The 23,915-nt window shown below is 35.7% G+C and overlaps 1 protein-coding gene across 1 annotated transcript; it reads left to right on the forward strand.

Moving 5' to 3' along the window:
* Window positions 1-1,288: 1,288 nt before the first annotated feature.
* On the forward strand, window positions 1,289-3,283 carry LOC131060016 (uncharacterized protein At5g65660). The gene is made up of 2 exons (XM_057993114.2): window positions 1,289-2,121; window positions 2,818-3,283. The coding sequence occupies exons 1-2, from the start codon at window positions 1,777-1,779 to the stop codon at window positions 2,971-2,973; spliced, it is 501 nt and encodes a 166-aa protein (XP_057849097.2). The 5' UTR covers window positions 1,289-1,776; the 3' UTR covers window positions 2,974-3,283.
* The last annotated feature ends 20,632 nt before the right edge of the window (window positions 3,284-23,915 follow it).

Consider the following 23,915-nt stretch of genomic DNA (forward strand, 5'->3'; position numbering starts at 1 on the left):
CTATACTTTCTAAAAAACAAACAAACCTATGGAAAAAATTCAAGATAAAAATCTCTAATAATATTGAAAAAAATTTAAATAATTAGGGGTAGGGGCCCAATTATCATTCACGTTCCAATAAATATTCATTAGAACATACTAATTAAAAGCCCACTAAGAAATCATCTACTTGGCCTCGTTCTGGCTATGGGGCTGATAGAATGCATCAGCCCCATAGTGTATTTATAAGTTAAGACTTATAAATATACTATGGGGCCGATATAATGTACCGGTCCCATAGTGTATTATTAAGTTAAGACTTATAGAATGCACTGGCCCCGACTTATAAATAGCCTATGGGATCAGTCCATTCTATCGGCCCCACAAACTGTGCCCTTGCCCTCTAGCCACCCACTTGTATAAAGAGTGGTTGAGAAAAAAGTTATTAATTAGAGAAATTGTGCAACTTTATCCCATAGCACACGATTATTGGGTCATTTGTGCATAAGTATTGGATCACTTTTGCAAATTTTGTGGTGGTAAAAAAAAATAGTTAATGGGACATACAAATAATGTATCTAACGTCACCTCGAAATGACCACTATTTTACCTTTAAACACATAAGGAATCTTCTTGCGTTCGTCATAACTATCGAGAAGTTGAAATAATCGGTACAAGCTTTTAAGATATGATATGTATGTCTCATTTGTAGCATCGTTAGATAAAGAGTGGTTGAGAAAAAAGTTATTAATTAGAGAAATTGTGCAACTTTATCCCATAGCACACGATTATTGGGTCATTTGTGCATAAGTATTGGATCACTTTTGCAAATTTTGTGGTGGTAAAAAAAAATAGTTAATGGGACATACAAATAATGTATCTAACGTCACCTCGAAATGACCACTATTTTACCTTTAAATACATAAGGAATCTTCTTGCGTTCGTCATAACTATCGAGAAGTTGAAATAATCGGTACAAGCTTTTAAGATATGATATGTATGTCTCATTTGTAGCATAGTTAGATAACCCTGCAAGGAGTACATGATAGTCCCATGTAGACCCATAACCCAACAACGTGAACCATAAAAACATCTTTCTTTCTTTTTTTCTCAATCCTATACAAAAAAAATAAAAAAATCATCAAATCCAATGTACACTTGAAAAAATTAAGATAAACAAACTTAACTATAACTACTAATGATACCCTTTCCCCTATTTGATATTGATTAAAAAATCAAATGTAACTATCTATACCATAAATTACCCACGGGACCATACTAGAGTGCTACAAGATATTCAACAACCAGTACTGTGAGCAAATTTCGAATGGACAGCCATGACCAGAACACCAGTCCAGGCCCCACTGGGCGGTGCAATTTGAGCCACGCAAGCTCAGCTCTAAATGAATTCATGCCTTGCCCCATAGCCAGATAAATAGCTGAAGAACAGTATTTAACATGACAGTTTTTCTCTTTCACTGTAAAGATGAGGCTCTGCCCCTAGCTGTACAGCATCATCTTAATCCGTCAAATGGTCGGCCAATCTCCCTGCTTCTTTAATGTACTGGGAGAAGTAACAAGGCCGTAGTACTGATGCTGACGGAAAGTTGAATTGCCGACAAATCCGTGGTCCGAACAATCGATTCATATTGTCATACAGCTCATACTTTTTGTCATGGGGCTGCGGGTCGCAGACTCAAAATAGCAGCTTTAATTCCAGAGGACGATTTCAGAGTCGAAATCGAAAAAAAAAAAAAAATTTTGCCTGCTGCAAACTGAACAAAATCGGGTCTTTTTATGGATGGGCCGCAGCACTCATGGCTATCTAATGGGCGGATGAGAATATTGACAGATTCCTCTGATCGACGAGACGTCAGCACAACGGGAAAGCCCCCCATGGGTTTTCCTTTCGGCACCGCCGTTATTCTTTTTCTAGTTTTGGGCATCAGTGCTTTGTTTTCCTGCTGTTATCACTGGGAAAAGATCCGAAACATGCACCACCGCCGCCATTATCGAAGCGGTGGCGGCGGTGACGGCGGAGGAAATTCCTCATTGCGCCCAACCAGTCGTTCTAGTTTCATGCCGCCTGCAACTGCTCCGCCCAATTGGAGCAGCCCCAGCAAGAACACTCAAATCCACCAGGTGATCGTTTTATCTTCTTCAGATCCCAATTTTTTAGCTCATTAATTATGAATGTGATTTTGGAACTTGATTACTGTTAAATGGTTTTTTTGCATTACTGTGGAATCGTACTCTCACTTAATTGTTTCTGAATTAGAATGTGAAAAATCTAAATTGTGTTGGTGATTTTTTTTTGAATCGCTGTTTCTAATCACACTCTCACCGAATTGTTTCTGAGAAAACTATATGACAATCTAATTTACAAATAATCTAATAATAATCACCATAGAAACCACATATTATAGAAATCTGATATCAGTAATGGAATTTGATAACCGTCATGAATTATAAAAATCTGGTATCCTTAATGAAACTTTATAATCAGATTGTGAATATCATTCACCAAATTTATGTTAAAATACAATCAAATTTAAAAATAACAATAATTTTTTATTTTTTTTTGGGTTATGCTCATGGGATTTTCAATATTCATAATGCTCATGAAATTTTCAGTATTCATATGTAATGTTTTTTGGTTATGCTCGTGAGGTTTTCAGGATTCATGGTAGATTTTTTGATTATGCTCATGAAATTTTCAGTATACATATGTAATTTTTTATTTGATTATGCTCATGAAAAGTTCTGGGATTTGAAATTTAATGAAAAGAAATCGATTGCTTGAAAAAAAATCTGTTTTTAAACGGGTGAATTTGTCAGAGCCGAAGGAGTTTGCCGGTAATGATGCCCGGAGATGACGTTCCGAAGTTCTTGGCAATGCCGTCTCCTCACGGATTTGCGCCGCAAAACATCGGAGGCAGTGCTGTGGCGTCCTCCCAGACGAATCAATCCAAACGGATTTTCATCCACCATTGATTTAAAGTTTTGCAGGCATTTACAAGGTTTTTTTGTGGGTGTTTATACTGTTAAACAGAAATGTACAGGTTTTATATGATGTAGAATGAAATGACTGTTTGCAGGCTTTGTCGATGGATTCATTGAATGTTCTCAATTTTTTTTGTGGAGCATATCAATTGACAGCTACATAGATTTTAATTTCTGGTCCGCTGTATACTTTTGTTTGAATGGCTTATCTGAAATATGAGTGTTGGGAGTGAGTTTGAGTACTGTACATTGAAATGGATGGAACGAAAGAATGGAATCTGCACCCACTTCGTCTTCTTCATTATTTCTGCAACGCGTCGACTATATCAACTTTCTTATGATGTCTATTTTGACGTCATAATTAATTATTTAATCATTTTAAATTTGATTTTAGATGTTCAAAAAGGAAATAATTTTTTTTTCTTCATGAAATTAGGCAAGCAATGTGGGAATGTTCTAGTGTTTGAGATTAAATCATGTGTAAGGACAATGATATTTAGAAATATATAATGATTGTTAGATTCAAGTTTTTCTAAGTTAATTTTTGTCTGGAGTTGTTTTTCAATTTTTGGTGAATGTAAAGATAGCATTTTAAAACATGTAGATGGTCTAGTAGATTCTAATTCTTTTTGTTCTATTAAAATTGAAGTGTGCAATAATGTTTTTTTCTTGAATGAACATATGATTTAGCTATATATTAAATGCTTTTAAATATCAAAGTTATGTATACATACATCAAATTGCTTCACAACGGCTAGTAGGAGTAGTTTTTTCACACAAGTAAAAAAAAAATATATTGAAAGTTAAATTCAATTTTTTACAAAATAAGGAGAGAGAATGTGGAAAATAATATTGAAATACTCTATATAGTGTGATAAACATAATGTGATACTACACTCTAGGCATGATCATGTAATGTGATCAAAATCTATCTAGGTAAAATGACGATTCTTTATCTAGGAACGTGTTCTTGTCTACAATCTCAACATAAAATGTTAGCTAGTCCACCCTCTTAAATTGGTTGCATTGATCAAATGCAAGGAATTAGAGGATACTAAAAATGATAAATGATATGTAAAGGTAATTTAATAAGATATAAGTATACAGACATATGAATCATGTAAATTAATAATGTTAAAGATAGAAATGCATGACAAACAAGTAGGTCATGTTGAATGATAATTGTGAAAAGCATATTTAATGGAGATGATCATCAAGGTACATAAATTTGCCTTTGGTAGTAAACATAAATAAAAAGTAAAAATGGCCCTAAAGTTGAAATAATATCATGCTTTTGATATTAAAAGCAATTGTACTAGGGTGTTGACCCTTTAATAAAATTTTTGGAGGCAACTAGACAAATCAATAGATCATAAATAGCACACTAACAACACATAAGAGTCTTAATAACAATTACAGTAAATGTAAAAAACATCCATGGTAGAGAAAAGTCCTAAATAGAGATGAGAAAACAACACCAAAAAAGATATACAAATAATAGGGGCTATTCAAAGTGTTGGCCCCAATCTTTAGTGAGTTACTTGTAAAGTTCGGTTATGGTTTTCATCTTTATCTAGCTCCTTTTCCTACAACAAACAGATCATGGTGGTCGATCTATGCATCAATTTGGATTTGAATTTGGATATGCCCACCATCTTCTTATCCAACTCCATGACCTTCTCCTTAAGAGCTGAGATTTCTACAGTTGTACTATCAAATTTTGCACAGGTGTGGGTTCCTCTAAACATTTCCGTCGGAGCTATGTCTATGTTGTCAGAGTCCTATATGGTATTTATAGGTTTTTTCCAACACCATTAGTTCCAACATTCTCCTCATTAGCATAACCCCCCTCATTAACCATGTCATCTACTATAACCTCCTTATCCCTAGTTTTTGGATGGCTCACAAGTCTATTAAATCTTCTAGGATGAGTACTAGTGTCTTTAATAGTGTTATCCTCCCCCACTTTCTTCAACATTTTCACCCTTCAAAGTAACTTCCTCAATAAAGGGTTTGGTCAAGGCTTGTTTCAATTTCTTAGCCAAGGGAGTTTTATGTTTCCTCGATAGGCCCCTTTTACCCAAATTTTGAGAACAAGGGTTGTTTTTAAGGTCACATAGACCTTGAGCTGCTAGGCTATGACCAATATGGGGAGTTATGGGGGTAGAATTTCTACCATGGGGGATAGGAAGACTAGTGGGGCTATGAGTGACATGCGAGGAGGGGGACATATAAACTAGATTGCTAGTAGAGGGGGAGGCTTGGGAAGAGCCCGAGTACTAGATGGTATTCTTTTTTACTTTGAAGCTACTTGAGGTATCTAAAATTGTAGTAGTCATAGGGGAGTTAGAATGTTGTTCTTGAATTTCTTTAAGAGGACATAGAGATAGATGGAATTGGTAGAGGTGAAGGATAAGCCTCTAGTAGAGAGGAATGAGAAGTTTATCCAGGTTTTTTATACCCACATTCAAAGTGTCTTTGATGAATCTCTCTAAAGAGGTCAGGAGGTAAAAGGGAAAAATAATCAAGGAGTAATGGTTGAGGGGAAAATCATATAAGTAGCAACATAGAAAAAACTCCCTTCAAGAGTGAAAAACTTCATGAGCATTAAGCATACCTTGTCCCAACGCTCAAAAATTTCTCCCTGTTAAATCTGCCATGGAGCTTGATGAGTTTTTCTCCCTCTTCAAAGAATAGGGAGAAGCTTTCATTTTTGGTCACCTTACTATGTTTTTTCCACTTCTTGCCTTGAGTATTCATCGTGCAATAGCATGCACAATGAGCTCTTCATCCACTTCAAAAGAAACTCCACCAATCATCACCTTTCTATTGTTCTAAGAGTAGGCAAACTGAATAGACAAACTTTCGTCATACCCATTAAGGCACTCTAAGAAAGAAACCCCTCCTTCGTTACATATATGTCAAACAATGGCATATGCATTGAATTCCTCATAGGAGTTGGGCTCAATTCTAACTATGTCTCCTCTCATTTTTAACCACAAAAGCAACCAATACTTTGTAAACTTTGCAAACCCCAACCAATACTCAAAAATATTAGAACAAATATATAAGAGTGTATAAAAAGACAGAGGATGAATAAATTGAGATGTATGTTGTAGTAATAGGAATTATTACTAGGTACCATTGCAAAAAAATGTCAAATGTGCCTTGAAAGACCAATAGTACAATTTATGAAATGGAGGCAATAAAACCCATCCCAACCATCCAAATCACACCATTATTAAAGATCAAGGATTTTTGGTTTGAAAGATTATTAATAACAAGAATCTCAACGTCAATATAGAAAGTACAAGGGTCATAATAATAATGATGAGTTGACTTGTATAATAAAGCCCAAGTTTAATTAGGCTCCACATTGTCAGGACAACTGTAGGAAGACCACATCAGTTTTAGGACCTGTAAAGTAATGCAACATTGCATCCTAGCCACCATCACAAAACTCATGGTCATATTCAACATCCATGTCATACATCAATCGATACAATATTTAAAAATAATAGATATAAATTTGAACTAGGCCACCCCTAACCACACAAAACACAAGAAGACTGATATGGGTGAGAAGGTGGTAATAAATCCAACCAAAAACATTGTGAACAATCTGTAAAGCGGAAAATCGCGATCGAACCCTAGTCGCTCTCCCCTCTTCCAACTCCAAGGAGAGAGAAGGGAGATTCACTAGGGTTGATGGTTTTCACTTAGGGGAGAGACTTTACATTCAAAAGAGGGGTTGAAACCCACAAGATCCAATCCCACACAATGCAAGATTGGATGCTAAATGTGTTTCAAGGGTTAAGAAAGCAAGGCTACCCTCTTTTGTAAAGAATGTTGATAGAAGAATTAAGCTAGGAATGCATAGAAAGTGACAAAGATTCGCTTATAAACTGAGATAGGGATATAGGATGAAGCTGCGGACCTGGAATTAGCAGTAAAATGTCGATACGGCGCTGTCCTGCAAATTTGAGCAAAAGTTGACGGGACGATGGCGCCCGGCGTGCACACGGTCCTCCGAAAAATCCGCGAAACGAAGTGGGATCTGTTCGTCTCTGCACAAGGATTCCAGATCTTCAATTTCAGCCGCGTACCTGCAACCTACACACAGAAAAGTGAAGACGATTGGGGGGTTAGGGATGAGGGGTTTGCCTTTAGGTCAAACCCCAGTTTTGGAATTAACCAAGAAATGAGAAATTGTTGTAAATGTAATGTAAAACAAGTACTAATACCTTGTTGTAAGGATGTTTGTATCCTTATGTGCGAAGGTATAGATGTTGTTGTTTGTTGTATTGTTGTATGTTGTATGTAGCATGCAGTATGTGATCTCCTCTTCAATGGTTGAATCCTTGTCTTGAATGCAACACTTAGCCTTGAATGGAGACTTAGAATGATCAATTGCTTGAAAGAATGCTTGAATGCTTGAATGCTTGAATATAGTTTCCACGCCTTTTCCATCATATCGAATGAAAGAGGAAAATGTCATTTATATACTTGCCAATTAGGGTTAATAGACTGATTTTCCCAACCTTAGGCCGACCAGGAAAGATAATTTCCAATTTGCAAACTAAAAAGACCCAAAGTCCCATAGGAGACCGGGCCCAAAATAGGGCCAGGGACCAGGGCGCTGGGCGCTCTGGTCCCACCTCCCGGGACAGTAGGGTGCAAAGGAGGTTCAGGCCAGGGTGCTTGAAAATGCAGTTTTTGGTGTCATGGACAAGTTTCGGGGTCTCCATTCAGGTTCCGTGTTGCGTCGCCATCGTGAAGACCGAAATGCAGTCGAAATTGCAAGTGTCGCAATTTTAGGACGCTACATTTAGCCCCACTTTAGCGGGAGTATGTATGCTCATACTTCCGGTAAAGTACAAGGAAACAATATTGAAAGACTTTCACCACGTCAAGGAGGCAAGACACACCAAGCCCCCAGTGGACTAAGGATCTTACGACTTCGATTGACAAAGTAAAAGGGAAGATCACGAGGGAGAACCATGACTGTCAGTAGTAAGGTTCCCTCACTATGAGTCATGCAAGAGAAATACCGAAAATTTTCAAGGCAAAGCTGAGTTCTCCAAGAAATTTTCATGTATCCTGAAGGGATAGACAGGGTGTATGCCCCCCTACGTTAAAGCGATCGCACACGCCTCAACGGGGGTGATTGTTTTAACGTAGTGATACACATAAGAAATGAGAAAGGAAAGGAGCACGTTATCGCAAGGATTTAGCCCCCAAGTGTGAGATAAACCCAAGGATAATAGACACAAAACACAAAGCATGAGGTGACTTCGCTTTCCTCGGGGTCAGTATGCTGTATGATAATTCATGTATATCATATGTATGTATGCATAATTGTTCTTTATTCCCCAATCAAGGAAGGTCACCTAGAAGAAGGGAACACATGTGTCTTTTGAGTCAACATGAGAGAGACCAAAAGAGATCTCAATGCTTTGCATCGTCTTCAAGTAGACAACACCAAGGACAACAAATAGAAGAATGAGAATAACGTATAGAAGAAGTAACACAAGAGAGGAGGAGAGAATCTGCTATGCTAATGTAACTAGTCTAGCACGTCATCTACCCCCCGATCTTGCTGATCAATGTTTCGGGAAGGTAGGGAACACGCTAGAGGAGGAACATCCAACACAGCAGATGGAGCTCTCACAAGATCCAAACAAGGGCTATGTTCATGTTCCAAGCCATGCTGTTCTTGTCTAGGGGCTAGGATAAGTGCTTTAGAAAATTCATTAGATAAATGGTTATCAATATCAACAAGTTCATATTCACTATCAGAAGCAAGAGGAGTAACATTTTCATCATGAATAACATTTTCATCTATAGCATCATCAAGATTTATAAAAATAGGGTCTTTAATTCGCACAAGATCAAGACCATCATGCATCTTATGTTTTGGAGATTTTGGAGAAAATGGAATAATGCTTGTTGAAGATGTTTTTGGAGATTGCAAAGTTTGAGAAGCAGCTGCTTGAGCTCTAAGACGACGCTTTCGTCGGCGTTCACGTGCAGAACGATTTCGTTTAGTCTTAGTAGGAAGTGAAGAAGATTGAGGAGGAGGAATGTTCTCATCCTTATCACTTGGGTGTTTAGGTTGTGGTCTCTTAGGCTGGATAATGGGAGAAGAAGAAGGTCTCTTCTCTCTATAAAAAGAAGGAGGAGGAACTGCTCCATATAAAGGAGGAATTTTTGGTTTAGGAAGGAGACCAAGTCCATCATGACGAGGAGGGATAGGTCTACTTTTAGGAAGTTTATTAGATATAGACATAGTCACATCCATGGGAACGGGTTGGGAATCTTCTTGAGGAAAGACATTAGTTTTATCTTTCAAAGGAAGAACTTCCTTCTCAAGAATGATAGGAATATCAAGTTTGGGTGTTCTAGGTTCACTTAGAGATAGGATCATATCTGTTTTCCACTTTTGATAAGATTTGAAAAGATGATCACTTCGCGGAGGAAGAGATTGGAATTGTTTAGGCCAAAAGTAATCAAGAGGAACGCTAGAAGTTCTTTCAGCTAGTTTAAAGAGACTATGATTGATAGTAACAACTTCACCATTATGGGGAAATTTCAAACACTTGTGAATAGGAGAAGCAATAGCTTTCATGGAAGACAGCCAAGGATAGCCAAGCTTCACACGAAATTGTTCGGAAGATGGAATAATAGCAAAGTTCACATCAAGGGATTTGTTATGGACCTCAATAGGCAATGTAATAGAACCAATTGCAGGAGAAGAAAATGCATCAAATAGTTTCACAATCACATCTGTTTTGTCATAAATCACTTGATTCAATTGCAAAGTAAAAAGAAATTCTTCAGTAATAACATTAACCATGCACGAAGGATCAATAAGCACTCCACGGCAAGGTGTATTCTTGACTTTTGCAACTATGTATAAAGGACCATCAAGTGCCCTAATGGTTTCACTGGAATCAAATGTGATGGAAGGTTCTTTAAGGTTTTCTTGCTGCTCTACAAAGTTAATCACATTCGGAGTCATAGACACAAGACCATCAGATGAAAGAGAGGAATCATTAGTCTCAATCGCATTAGAGGTATGAGAAGGTAATGGATCAGTGAAAATCTGAAGATTTTGATTAGGAGGAGCTACAGATGTATTGCCTTTATCATTCACTCCAGAAACAGAAATAGTATTATTATCAATCAAATCTTGAATTTTACCCTTTAAAGAAAAACATTTTTCAGTATCATGCCCAGGCTGACGATGAAATTGACAAAAAGCTTTGTTATCAAAATAAGGTGAAGTAATCTTTGTAGGATCAATTTGCCTTATAGGAGGAAGAGTAAGCACATTTTGTTCCAATAACTTATTCATAATACTATTCAATGATTCACTCAAAGGAGTATACTTTCTTTCTTTCTTGAAAAATTTAGAAATAGGAGGCACACCTGATGCTGCATTCACATTGTTGTTGATGATGTTTTCATTGAATTTGATGGAATCTCTGTTCGGTTTAAACTTCCCAAATGGTTGTTGACTGCTATCACCCTTATCACTCGGAGCCATAGGATGTGATTGTTCCATTTGACTCACAGTCAGTTGATAATTGTGAAGAGTTGCACACAACTATTGGAAAGAAGTAAACTCAGAAAACAGAAGTTTGTCTCGAATATCTTTTTGTAAATTAGAAATAAAGATTCTTTGAATATCATTGTCAGGCACTGGAAAAGAAATTTGAGCATACAAATGCTTATATCTACCAATGAAATCAGTCACTTTCTCTTTAACACCTTGTTTACAATGCATTAAATCAATCAAAGTAACTTTAGGACTTATATTGTTTTGAAATTGTTGAATGAAAGCATTTGCAAGTTGTTCGAAAGAAGTAATAGAATAAGAAGGCAACGAGCAATACCATTGTAGGGCTTTGTCTCTTAATGTTCTAGTAAACAATTTTGCAAGCAACCTTTGGTCATAGGCAAAATCAGTACAGATTGTTTGAAAAGTCTTAACATGTGTTAGAGGATCACCTTTACCATTATAAAGCTCCAAATGCGGGATTTCAACATGTTTAGGAGGGATAGCTTGAACAATGTCAAGAGAAAGTGGGCTCGCAACATCAAATGTGGGCACACTAAACTTAGATTGATTCATAGAGGCAATTTGTTGCTGTAAAGAAGAGACAGTTTGTGCAAGATTGTTAATGGTCGCTTCAGTCGAAGAGTTCATATTAGATGTGTTAGATTGAGATGGAGGTGTTATGTTATTGAAAGAAGGTAAAGAGTAAGGTGGTGGGACTCTATGATAATTAGTCATAGGAGATGATTGGACAGGAGGAACACTACAAGGAGGAATGGAATGATTGAATGAATTGCCCCCTTGCATCATGTTCATTTGTGGAGATGTAATAGGAACACTCATTGAAGGGACGAATGAAGAAATCGGATTGAATGAAGGAAGAGGGTTAATTGAAGAGGAAGGATTGCCCCCATGACTGGTGATCACAGGAGGAATGTCTTGTGTAGAAGTACCCATTATGTTTGATGTAAAGGTAGGTATGCTAGCAATAGAAGTCATCAAAGGAATAGAATGATTGACTTGAGTAGGAGGTTGTGTATAACCCAAAGTTTCAGCACAACTCTTCATAGGCATCACATTTGAATCCACAATGTGTGCAATACCACGCAAAATATCAATTCCATTCTTATCACTTTGAAGCATACGTTTTAGACCCTCAATTAAAGGAAGAGCTTGACTATCGGGGTATTCTTGAGACATCCATTGTCGAAAATCATCAAATTGGCTATCCAATTTTGAAAGTTGTTCTACAGAAACCTCATGGAGAGCTTCTTCATCATTAAGAGGACTAGAGGAATTACCCATGTCCTTGTTAAAAAGGCTATTCAAATTAGGTTCCATCTCCTCAGTAGTTAAACCTCGGAGAGACTTAATTCTACGGCTTCGTCTAACGGGAATAGTGTAAGTAGGGCTTATTGTTGTAAAACTCATGCACTAGAGAGAGAGAGAAAGTTTTGAATTTAGAGGTAGCAATTTTCAGTAAAATCAGCCAATCTTCTGGATTTAAGCTGTTAAATATAATCAGGACAATCTCCCGAAATTTCAGAAAAAATGTCAAGGACCGTGGCGCTTCGGAGTGCACACGGTCCCGGCAACTTTTTTTGAAATTTGCAGGGATGAAAGTTATGATGATTTTAGAGTTAATCTGAAAAAATTGAGTGATTTTACGATCTGTAGATAGGCCAAATTAAAGTTGCAATCTCGAAATTGAACCCTACCAAGATTGTCGAAAAATGCAAAAATTTGAATTTTGAAAAAGAGAGGGAAACTGAAATTTTGAATTTTATGATTTTAGAGGGAATACCGAAAGCAATGCAAGTTTTGAAATTCAAAAGTTGACTCAATTTCACGCAAAATTCAATTTTGAAAGCGGAAATTGAAGTTGTTGTAATTAAGCACTTAATTTCAAAAGTCACAAATTGCAAGAATTTAAATAAAGCACTGAAATTTTTAATGAATGTAAACACACTTTTCAGATTTAAGACAGTAAGAACACAATTTTGACATGAATTTCAGTTTCGACAATTTTTGAATAATTAGAAGCCTCAATCCAAGCAATCACTAGACCAACTTTGACTTTAATTTTGAAAGTGTTATGATTGATAAAATCAGCCAAAATTTTGGATTTTAGCAGGAAAATACAGTAAGATCTAGCTCCCGAAATTTCAGAAAAAAGGTCGGGGACGATGGCGCTCGGAGTGCACACGGTCCTCGCAACTTTTTTCCAAATTTTCAGGGATGAAAGATATTGTGATTTTATTGCGGAATCCAAAGTTACAGCTGATTTGGAAATGTTTTGATCAGTGAAATTGTCGGACAAAGGTTGAATCAAGAGGGTTTTAAAAATTAGGGTTTTAACACTTAACCACTTAATTTTCAAAATTAAAGCATAGATATGAATTGATAATTTGTAATAGAAGGGTAAATCTAAAACAAGCATTAACATTTAGACATTTCGCAAGTTCAATTACTAAAAAGAAAATTTAGGGTTTTTATGCAATTAACCTCTAAAATTTTGCAAAAGATCAACATGGAAATGTAATCAAGGAATCCAATTTTCAGATCTAACCATGAATAATCAGAAAGGATGTTCACGTCGGGTTCACCAAAATGTAAAGCGGAAAATCGCGATCGAACCCTAGTCGCTCTCCCCTCTTCCAACTCCAAGGAGAGAGAAGGGAGATTCACTAGGGTTGATGGTTTTCACTTAGGGGAGAGACTTTACATTCAAAAGAGGGGTTGAAACCCACAAGATCCAATCCCACACAATGCAAGATTGGATGCTAAATGTGTTTCAAGGGTTAAGAAAGCAAGGCTACCCTCTTTTGTAAAGAATGTTGATAGAAGAATTAAGCTAGGAATGCATAGAAAGTGACAAAGATTCGCTTATAAACTGAGATAGGGATATAGGATGAAGCTGCGGACCTGGAATTAGCAGTAAAATGTCGATACGGCGCTGTCTTGCAAATTTGAGCAAAAGTTGACGGGATGATGGCGCCCGGCGTGCACACGGTCCTCCGAAAAATCCGCGAAACGAAGGGGGATCTTTTCGTCTCTGCACAAGGATTCCAGATCTTCAATTTCAGCCGCGTACCTGCAACCTACACACAGAAAAGCGAAGACGATTGGGGGGTTAGGGATGAGGGGTTTGCCTTTAGGTCAAACCCCGGTTTTGGAATTAACCAAGAAATGAGAAATTGCTGTAAATGTAATGTAAAACAAGTACTAATACCTTGTTGTAAGGATGTTTGTATCCTTATGTGCGAAGGTATAGATGTTGTTGTTTGTTGTATTGTTGTATGTTGTATGTAGCATGTAGTATGTGATCTCCTCTTCAATGGTTGAATCCTTGTCTTGAATGCAACACTTAGCCTTGAATGGAGACTTAGAATGATCAATTGCTTGAAAGAATGCTTGAATGCTTGAATGCTTGAATATAGTTTCCACGCCTTTTCCATCATATCGAATGAAAGAGGAAAATGTCATTTATATACTTGTCAATTAGGGTTAATAGACTGATTTTCCCAACCTTAGGCCGACCAGGAAAGATAATTTCCAATTTGCAAACTAAAAAGACCCGAAGTCCCATAGGAGACCGGGCCCAAAATAGGGCCAGGGACCAGGGCGCTGGGCGCTCTGGTCCCACCTCCCGGGACAGCAGGGTGCAAAGGAGGTTCAGGCCAGGGTGCTTGAAAATGCAGTTTTTGGTGTCGTGGACAAGTTTCGGGGTCTCCATTCAGGTTCTGTGTTGCGTCGCCATCGTGAAGACCGAAATGCAGTCGAAATTGCAAGTGTCGCAATTTTAGGACGCTACACAATCATAATAAAAAAGGAGGGAATCTGCACTCCAAAGAAAGAAGTCTTTTGACATGATCAGGGAAGCAAGTGAAGCTTTTCCAGCACCTTAACGAACCATGATCCATCTTGAAACTATCCATAACATTAGCAACCTTGTTTCCTAATCTGTAAGTGTGTTTTAACTCAAACTGGTATAGGACCAAGAGGAGTTTTTAGATGTCATTTATGATGTCCTACAAAGCCCACCTGAGGTGGAAAACACCTTTAATCACATCAATGATTAGTTTAGAGTCCCCTTCAATGAGAAGTTACCTAATAGAAATGGAAAGAGCTATTTTAACACCCCCAAAAAGGGCCATAGCTTTTGTGAAATTATTGTTAGAGCATATTTAGCTATTAGTTTCTTTTAAAACAAGTTATGCTTTTTGGCTTAAGTTCACTTTAGAGTGCTTTGTCTAAGTTGTGTAGCTAGTTTATCTTTTATGCATCTAGTTTAGCTAGAGTTGAGCTTTATTTAGTTCCTCTTGCTTGCACTTTAGTTCTCCTAAATTTAGCTCAGTGCTTTCTTTATAAGCACTTCATTGTATAATTGTAATTCATTATGTATTATTTGCTTTTGAGTAATATGACTCATTCATTTGTGTAGCTTTTGTTTGTGGAAGGTGTTATTGTTTTTCATTTGATCTTGTCGGTGCTTGTGTTGCAAAATTTAAGATGGCATTAAAGCATGGATTTGGCTAGCCCCTTAACAAGTTTTAAGGGTTTATTTGCTCAAAAGTGTTGCAAGGTCACATATTTGCTTTTTGTAAATTTGGAGGTGAGCAAATGTTTTACCAAATTTGGAACAAAATGGGCATCACCATAGTTTTCGCAACATCAAAAAAACCTAATATTAACTATTGTTTCGTCAATATCCGACCAATTGAAATTTGGGGTCAAATTGGTTGAGGGCACATTTTTCGAGGTGAGTTCCAAGGGTAGTTGAAAAATTTGGTCAATTTGGGGCAAAATGAATGTCACCATGGTGCTCAAGAGGCTCGAGATTTTTCTAAAATCGCTTGTCAATTTATCAAAATCAAAGATTGCATAATTCTTTGCAAAAAAAATTTAGAAAGTTTCCATTTTCAAAAAGTTTTTATTTCCAACAAGTTTATGTTTTTGAAAGGTTTATATTTTTGGAAACTTTATATTTTTGGCAATTTTTTATTTTTAGGAACTTTCTATTTTTTGAAAAGTTTCTATTTTTGGAAACTTTCTATTTTGGGAAATTTTTCATTTTTGGGGTCCCTTCAAACCTTCCAAGCCCTAAAAAAATCAATCTTCAGTGTATTTCTCATAATTTCATCATACAAAGTAAAAACTGAATAAACGAGATATTGTTGGAGACCTAGTTCAGAGGGTTGTTCGATTTTGTAGGTGGTTTGATTAGATTTTGCACCAATTTTCCATACCAAGCCTCCAAAGTCAACCTCTAGTTTCATTCTTTCGAGGCCATAACTTGAGAAAATAGACTCCATTTTTTGACTTCCACATCTCATCGAAAATCTTTGAGTCCTCTATGTAGATCTGCAGTCAATTTTTCTAGAATATTCACCAGGTACTTAATGATCTTAGTTTTTGTCATTTCTAAATTTTGTGATTTATTAGCTTATACAAGTGCAAAAGGTTTGCTTTTGTTGTGGGGGGGAGGGGCTAGAATCATCATCTTTCAGATTCCTGGGTGATCCCACAATAGTGGGTTGCCTTTTCACCCACAAAGGAAAAACAAGGGTGGGAAAAAAATTGGTGAAGCGTGTTTGATTGAACAAGAGGTGTTCAATAGAAAACCATTGACTAATCATATGATTGATGTCAGGGAGGTGGGGGGGGGTCGATCAAAGGGGTTTTTTTATTAATATTTTAAGGGGTTTGATCGAACACCCCCTTTGATCAAACCCTCTTTAAAGCATTCTTTTTAACAAATAGTATATTAACCCAAGGTGAAAGTTATTTTGTCATTTTCAATTGTCTCTCTAGGCTCCACAGGGCATTAGATGAAACCCACTCTCCAATTTTCAGCTAGTGGATCTCCTCAACACCCTACACCACCCGCTATTCCAGCTTTATTATATGAGGTGCACCCAAAAACTTTTTTTTATTTAAAATTGCTCAAGTATGTTTTTTTTTTATATTTTTAAAATTTATTGGTATATTAATGTAAATAATTTTTAGCAAGTACAAACGTTTATTTTTTTATTCTTGTATTTTTAGATAAATAATTGCATATTTAAATCACATTGAACGCTTTAAAAAAACCTTATAAAAATATTTGAAAACCTCAGAATTTTTCTGGAAAAACTTAGATAACCTAAAAAAAAATAGATTACCTTAGAAAAATCTTACAAAACCTTACAATTTTCTTAGAAAACCTTAGAAATTTTTTTGTATACATTACAAAACCATAGAAAAATCTTTAAAAACCTTGAAATATTTTCATTAAAAATCTTCTCTCCCCTTCTAATTCTTTTTAGTAGATCTCTCTCTCTCTCTCTCTCTCAAGTCTTTTTATACACACACTCTCTCTCAAGATCTCTCTCCCTCTCTAGACCTTAATTATTTTTACAAGCTTTGTCTAGATATATATCTCCCTCTCTCCCCCCTCCCTCTCTCCTCCTCCCTCCCCTAAGTCAATTTAGGACCTCTCTTTAGATTAACAGATACTTGGAATTGGTGCATTAAAAATAAACTTGTTTTAACTCTCTCTCTCTCTCTCTCTCTCTCTCTCTCTCTCTCTCTCTCTCCCCGTCTTTTATATAGTTTGAGTTTGAGTTCATGTGTAAATTTAATATCCAATATTTAATGTTTAGTTTGAGCTCACATGCATGTACAATTTTAATGTTTAGTATTTATATTTTAATGTAACTTAGTATTTAAATTTAATGTTTAGTATTTGAATTTAATGTTTAATATTATTTAGTGTTTAGTATTTATTGTTTAAATTTAATGTTTAAATTTAGTGTTTAAATTTAATGTTTAGTATTCCATGATTTTTACATGTGTGTTCATGTACACATACATAATTTGTAACTTTATGACACATAGATAGATGGATGATCAGGCTCCAGATGCACCACCTGCACATCAGGATGCAATTCTTGATTATGATGCTATTTTTCATTATAGTGATAAGGATATTTGGAAATTGAGAGCCATTATAGATGACCCCCTTACTATTGATGTGTATAAGAATACATGCTAGACCATTTTGAGGTGTGTAGAGAGCCTTAGAGAGCGTCTAGGCCAGTATACATCATACTCAGACCCTTAGATTGTGGATGCCATATTTAGGGAGTTGAGGGCAAAGATCTTGGGTAATGTTTACTTGAAGGATGTTCAACGTGCAATCCCCAAGGAAATTATTAAATGAGATCTATTTATTTATTATCAAGATAGAAACAAGGTTAGATACCAGGTTAGACAATGTATAGATGCAGATGTGGCTAAGAAAATTTACCCTTGGTTCTTAACTGCACATGGTCTTTATCCTAATAATGACCAAATTCCATTATACTTTTCTCAGTAGGTGTACGCTGAGGTTCGTTTGGGATTGAAGGTCAACTACCTTGACCTTCTAAGACATTTTGGATAGGGGCAAGGCAAAGTGGCTGATCAAGAGCCATATCACAAATCTAACCAATAGGTGCTGACAGATAGACAATTGGTTGGTCACAAATTTCTTGCGATTATCCCCATCCCTCACCCCCAGAGCAAATTAGATGGTCATTGCTTCTTAGAGGGAAGCAATTGAAAACATTGGAGATAATGCATCTCCGACATCTACCATTTCTTCTGATAGGTTGGGTAGATATATGATGAGTTGACCCTGACCAAGACCATTTATAGGCGCATCATCTAGTCATGCAATGCTCGATGATCACTATTATGTTTTTGGCATCCTAATGCCACAAGACATAACAACTATCTCAGTAGGTGCATGAAAGATGTAAATATTCATGCAAGTATATTTAATTTATAATTTTTGTAACTTTCAATTTTTGAAATAGTCCTATCATGTACACATGTAATAGTTATCTCATGCTACTCAAAACTTGAGCTTAGAGCGTGTGCATAAGCAGGATTTTGTTGATGTGACACCTGCTAGTGGACAGGTGAGTTCTAGATTATGTATGTACATGCACATTCTTTATACAGAACTATTGATCTATTTGATAATATCAATTGATATTTAATGTGTTCTATTATATGCAGGGATCACTTGGACATCCATTAGACTAAGACTCTCACTCGGAGGATCACTCCATTCGTAGCCAACATGATGACCGAGCTGCCACCTAGAGCATTCCCATCTACATGTTTACCTTTTGTAATGGTGAAAATATTAGGGTTTCCACCACAAGAAGGATGAAAACAACTAATATTTAGGGCTTAGAGATAATTACATTAAAAGAGGGGTGAACCTAGTAGATCTATCAAAAATCAACAAGGATAAGGCCCGAGAATTCTCATTAGATTCACTAGGATTTGAATTGATTGCCCTCTTTTTAATTGAATTGTCGAAATGTTGAAATTAGGGTAAATGTGTTGGAATTGAAGTAAAAACAAATGAACAATGAGCTATAGTCATCAGGTCGAGCCACAAACATGGATCTAAGCAATGACAAGAGTGTTCATATCTATTCCCAAAATGATCTCCTGAAATGTCAAACCAGAATGTTGGTCTCTCTAGCCCTCTACACTTTTCACTGTCCAAAGGGGAACCTATTTGTCTATATAAATAAATTCAATTATGAAGATCGTAGCTCCATACCTATTCCTATGCACACTAGAGAAGGGAAATAGGTTGGGAATATGGGTTTGCCTAAGTCAAACCCCAATTTAGGAATTAAACTTGAATGAAATATGGCAAATACTAAAATAAATAATGAAAAGATATACCTTAGATCTGCAAATGTTGATGATGATGCTTTGCTTCTTGAATGCAATCACATATGTTGTCTGAGTTGGCATGAACATAACAAAACTCTAATCACACACACATTCTTGCATATGGATATGTAATTTTGCTCCACAATGGTTGAATGAAGAATATGAAGCCTTGAAGACTCTTGAAAATGCTTGATTGTGAATGCTTGAATGCTTTAGGTCGAAGACTTATGATGCTTGGATAACATTAGGTTGATCAAATCTCTTTATGTATGAGATCCTAGGTCAATTTACCAATTAGGCAAATCTCCAATGGTCATATAGAGCCACCCATTTCATTTCCTATTAGAGAGGTGGGTCCCATCCTCTATTTAAAAATTGGGCCCCATTGAGGGGGACCAGGGCACTAGGAACTTTGGTCCTCCTCAATTAGGGACCATAATTAAGTCTCAGAGAGGAGGACACCCCTTTAGAGAGTCATTTGGTAGGTGTACATATGGCATCAAAACTGGAGTTAAGGAATTGAGTGGACTCAGATAGGAGATGAGGGAGGATGCACTAAAGTAGGAGCACAAACATGAGGTGTAAATTGGCCTGATGACAATTTACAATGCTACACCCTTTTATGGACTTTCTTAGACATGTTTACCTTTATATAGATTTTATCAAACATGTTTCTACCTAGGTTATACACACAAACACACACACACACATGTATTTCTAGGGACTTGATTACATGTTTGATGATACATGCCTATATACATTTGATATAATTTATATATAGAGATCATAGATTAGAAGTTTATTTGATATCATGTTTATATAGATTAAATGTTTATACATGTATGTGTACAATTTAGACATGCTTATATATATGTTAGATGTAACTTATCTATACATGTTTGTAGATCATTAGATGCTTAAATATATACTTACATTTATAGATCATCATTTAAAGATAATTTGTCATATCAAGTAGATTAGATTAGATGTTTAAATATGTTAGATGTTTAATTATACAAATTAGATGTTTATATCTCTTAGGGATTAGATCCATGTTTATAGATTATATGTAAATTTATATCTATTTTTATATAGATCTTACTTTAATCTATTTAACAAATTGTCTTGAGAACAATATACAATAAATGTATCCCCTTAATTCATTCAATTCTATCCCCAAACTTTTCTGAACATATCCTAATTACATCCCCTTTTCATTTCAATTGCATCCCCAAGTTAAGATACATGTTAATATGTACAATTTAATTGAAATAGATCACATAAGAAATTGCAATGAAAATTTCATAAAACTAAACAATATTATTGAACGTAAGAAATATCACCCCCTTAAGCCATATCATGAATTTGACTTGAAATGTACCTCATTCGATTGAAACAATTAAAAACTCAATTGATTATAAATATACCATTTGAAATAAATAATAAATATCATGCATGCATAATTTACAAACTCAAGTGATTATATAAATTATATATATCATATGTGCATACATTTAAATACTTCCAATTTATGTCAATTTAAGGGGTCTTAGGTAGATAACTTGAGGTCAATTAATCAATTTAACATCAATTTAAATTCGATAACAATGTCCTAATTGTAAATATCTACTTAGTCATTTACATTTAAACATGTCATGTTTTTTTCTTTTTTTCTCGGTAAAAAGGCCCAAGCCGTATTTTATTAATAAAGAATGTTACAATCTCTGCTTAGTGAGGGCAGCGGTAGGAAAGAGCGGAGAGGAGAAAACCTTCGGCCTTGCCCGGGACCATCAGTCCAATCAATCTAATAACATTTAAATTACATATGACCTTTTATACGTTCTACATTCTGGCTTATCAAAAAGCCCTTCATATGGAGAATCTTTGATTTACATGGGATAGTGTATTTCTGTCCAACTTTCCAAGTTCCCTGTTGCCATATTTATCACCTTCTACTTATCCTACAAAACAGATTTTCAAAACCTTCTTCCGCAAAACCACTATGTTAACTATTAGTGTCAAGAGAAGAATAAAAGCCAATACTATTTCTGTATACTCACCCCTGTTGTTATTCTAGACTAGGTTTATTTCAAAATAAGTCAACATCAGAAATTGTTGGCTCTACTTTGAGAGATTACCCAATCTACAATAATTATCAGAAGTGAAAGCACTGGTCAGCAAAGGATTGATACTACCACAACCTCTCTAGCCTGCACTTTAGATTTTTACTATGATATTCAAGATTTATTTTTATTTAAGTATTGGTTTAACTATATTTTTGATATTGTCATACAGTGAGTATCTTTTCCTCCACTATGTATATTATATCAAAGAAAATAAACAGTTCACTATGTACCATGAGCTAACTGCAGATCCTATATCTCTATGTATAAGATTCATTATAATAGTAATAGCAAAAAATTATGTAACTGGAGCTTAATCTTCTTCCTTGTCATCTGCAGCTTCCATACCAAAGGCCTATGATTCGGCGAGGTTATCAGCCTAGAATGGGGTCCATCCTTCTTCTACCATATAACTCACCCATCATTCCCCTTTTGGTTCTTTAACCACTCCAAGCCATTGCTTAAGGAATGCAATGCTTGTTACAATCTCTATTTGTCTTTGGTGGCAGAGTCTCTGGTCTTTATTACTAAGAATAGGCCTTTTGAATTGTACATTAAGCACCTCCCCCTTATCAAAGGCTTCCTCCACTTTGGAATAATCTTCTAGGTAAGGTGTTTGTAGATTGTCATCCACACATTTTATTGCCATTTCCAGGTTACCCAAGTATTCTTCTTTGAAAATCAACTTGCATAATGTGACTGCTACTGCTTTTCCTTCTCCCATTGTAAGTAAAATAGTTGCAAACCCTGTTGGGATTCTATTGTTAACTCTTTTCCTATGTTTTGAAAGGCTAATCTCATCACCCAGAATCCTTTTGGTTGCATGTATAACCAAATCATCCTCTGTTCTCAAGATAACCGATCATCTCTTGTTATAAATTTCTCCTATGAAGGACATTTCACGCTTCTTAGGGCAAAGAAAAATACCAGAATCCATTTTTAGGCAGAGCTAAGTGGTGTATGCCTATGCGAGGATATACTAGTTATGGCAAACAGTAGAGTCAGTACTACAAATTGTGACCCCAGTTGTGCCAGGCTAGTCACATGAAGTTTACCTATCTGTCTTTCAATATGTTATATGTTTGCTTGCTGATAACTCTGACATATTCCCTTCCCCCAAAATGTCTTGTTGTATGACTGTGCGAGTGATGATTATCTTTTTCATGATTATTGATTCTCCTTACTCCCTTGCTTTGTCAGTGCATGATTACTTCAAACAATCAAGCAGTATCTTCATGATGATTTCTGGCTGATGTTGTTTCATCATTTTTATATACTACATTGATACATTTATATATGTCCATATACATATATATATTTATATTAGTTTCTATGCTAATACATATATATATATGTGTGTGTGTGTGTGTGTGTGTGTGGGTAAATATATCTATATTCCTGTGTAGGTATATATTTGTTCATTTCAATTTCTATCCATGTTCGAGTATGCATATATGTATATGTCTTTATGAATTTATATTTGTGTGGTTATGTATACGTATATGCACTCATATGCATATATCTACAAATATACATATATGCATATACATATATATGTGTATATGTATATTTATCTATATTCATACTTATATATTTGTATATATGTGCATATATATGCATGTAACTATATATTTTATCTTGTTGTATGTATGCAGATGAGCATGTGTGTCTCTGTCAAATCTGTGAAGGTTCCATCTCAATTCTGTCATGTCGTATCGATTTGAGATTGTTGATCACTCTATCATTTATTCTCTATTTGTTTAATATCCTAGTTTCTCTAGTTTGCTAAGGATTCAGGCCGTGTTTTGCATCTTTTGCCTCTGAGTATATATATGTCTTTATATATAGGTATTTATGTATATCTCTATGTGAGTGTGAATATGTTTCTATCTATGTATGAGTTGTATGCCATTTTTGCATATTCTTGTTTGTATTAAACCCTAAGTGCCTGCCACCATACCTTGTTTATATTCATTTGTGTCTATAGAAGGGAGTAGTCTTTGCTCTAAGGATACTATTGATAGGTATATATGTGATTGCATGCACTTATAACTATATATATATATATATATATATATAACTGTATATATAGCTATATATGCATATGTGCATCCATATATGTCTCTGCTCATACATATGCATGTGTACACATATAATTATATAAATACACCAATATACGTACATATATATCTTTATCTACGCATGTACCTAGATATACCTTCCATTCTACATGTAAATGTGTTGTGAATATACTATTTCTAGGATTCTGTCTCAATTTATGTTTGCGTATGAGTATCCAGATCTGACTGCTTATGTGTTGATGATGTAGTTCTATTTATTCCATCTGCCCCTAAATTGGATAACTTATTGGCCAATGTGTTTCCTTTCCTGTAGATGTGATTGTTCGTGTAGTCTGAGAAGCTTCCCATTAGCGATAGGGCTCTATCCAATAAGCTTCTAAGCTCCCAATTCGGCATTGTCAAGGACCTTATTGCATTAACAATAATAGCCGAGTCCCCTTCTAT

The sequence above is a fragment of the Cryptomeria japonica genome, chromosome 1, assembly GCF_030272615.1.
Source record: "Cryptomeria japonica chromosome 1, Sugi_1.0, whole genome shotgun sequence".
Lineage (NCBI taxonomy): Eukaryota > Viridiplantae > Streptophyta > Pinopsida > Cupressales > Cupressaceae > Cryptomeria > Cryptomeria japonica.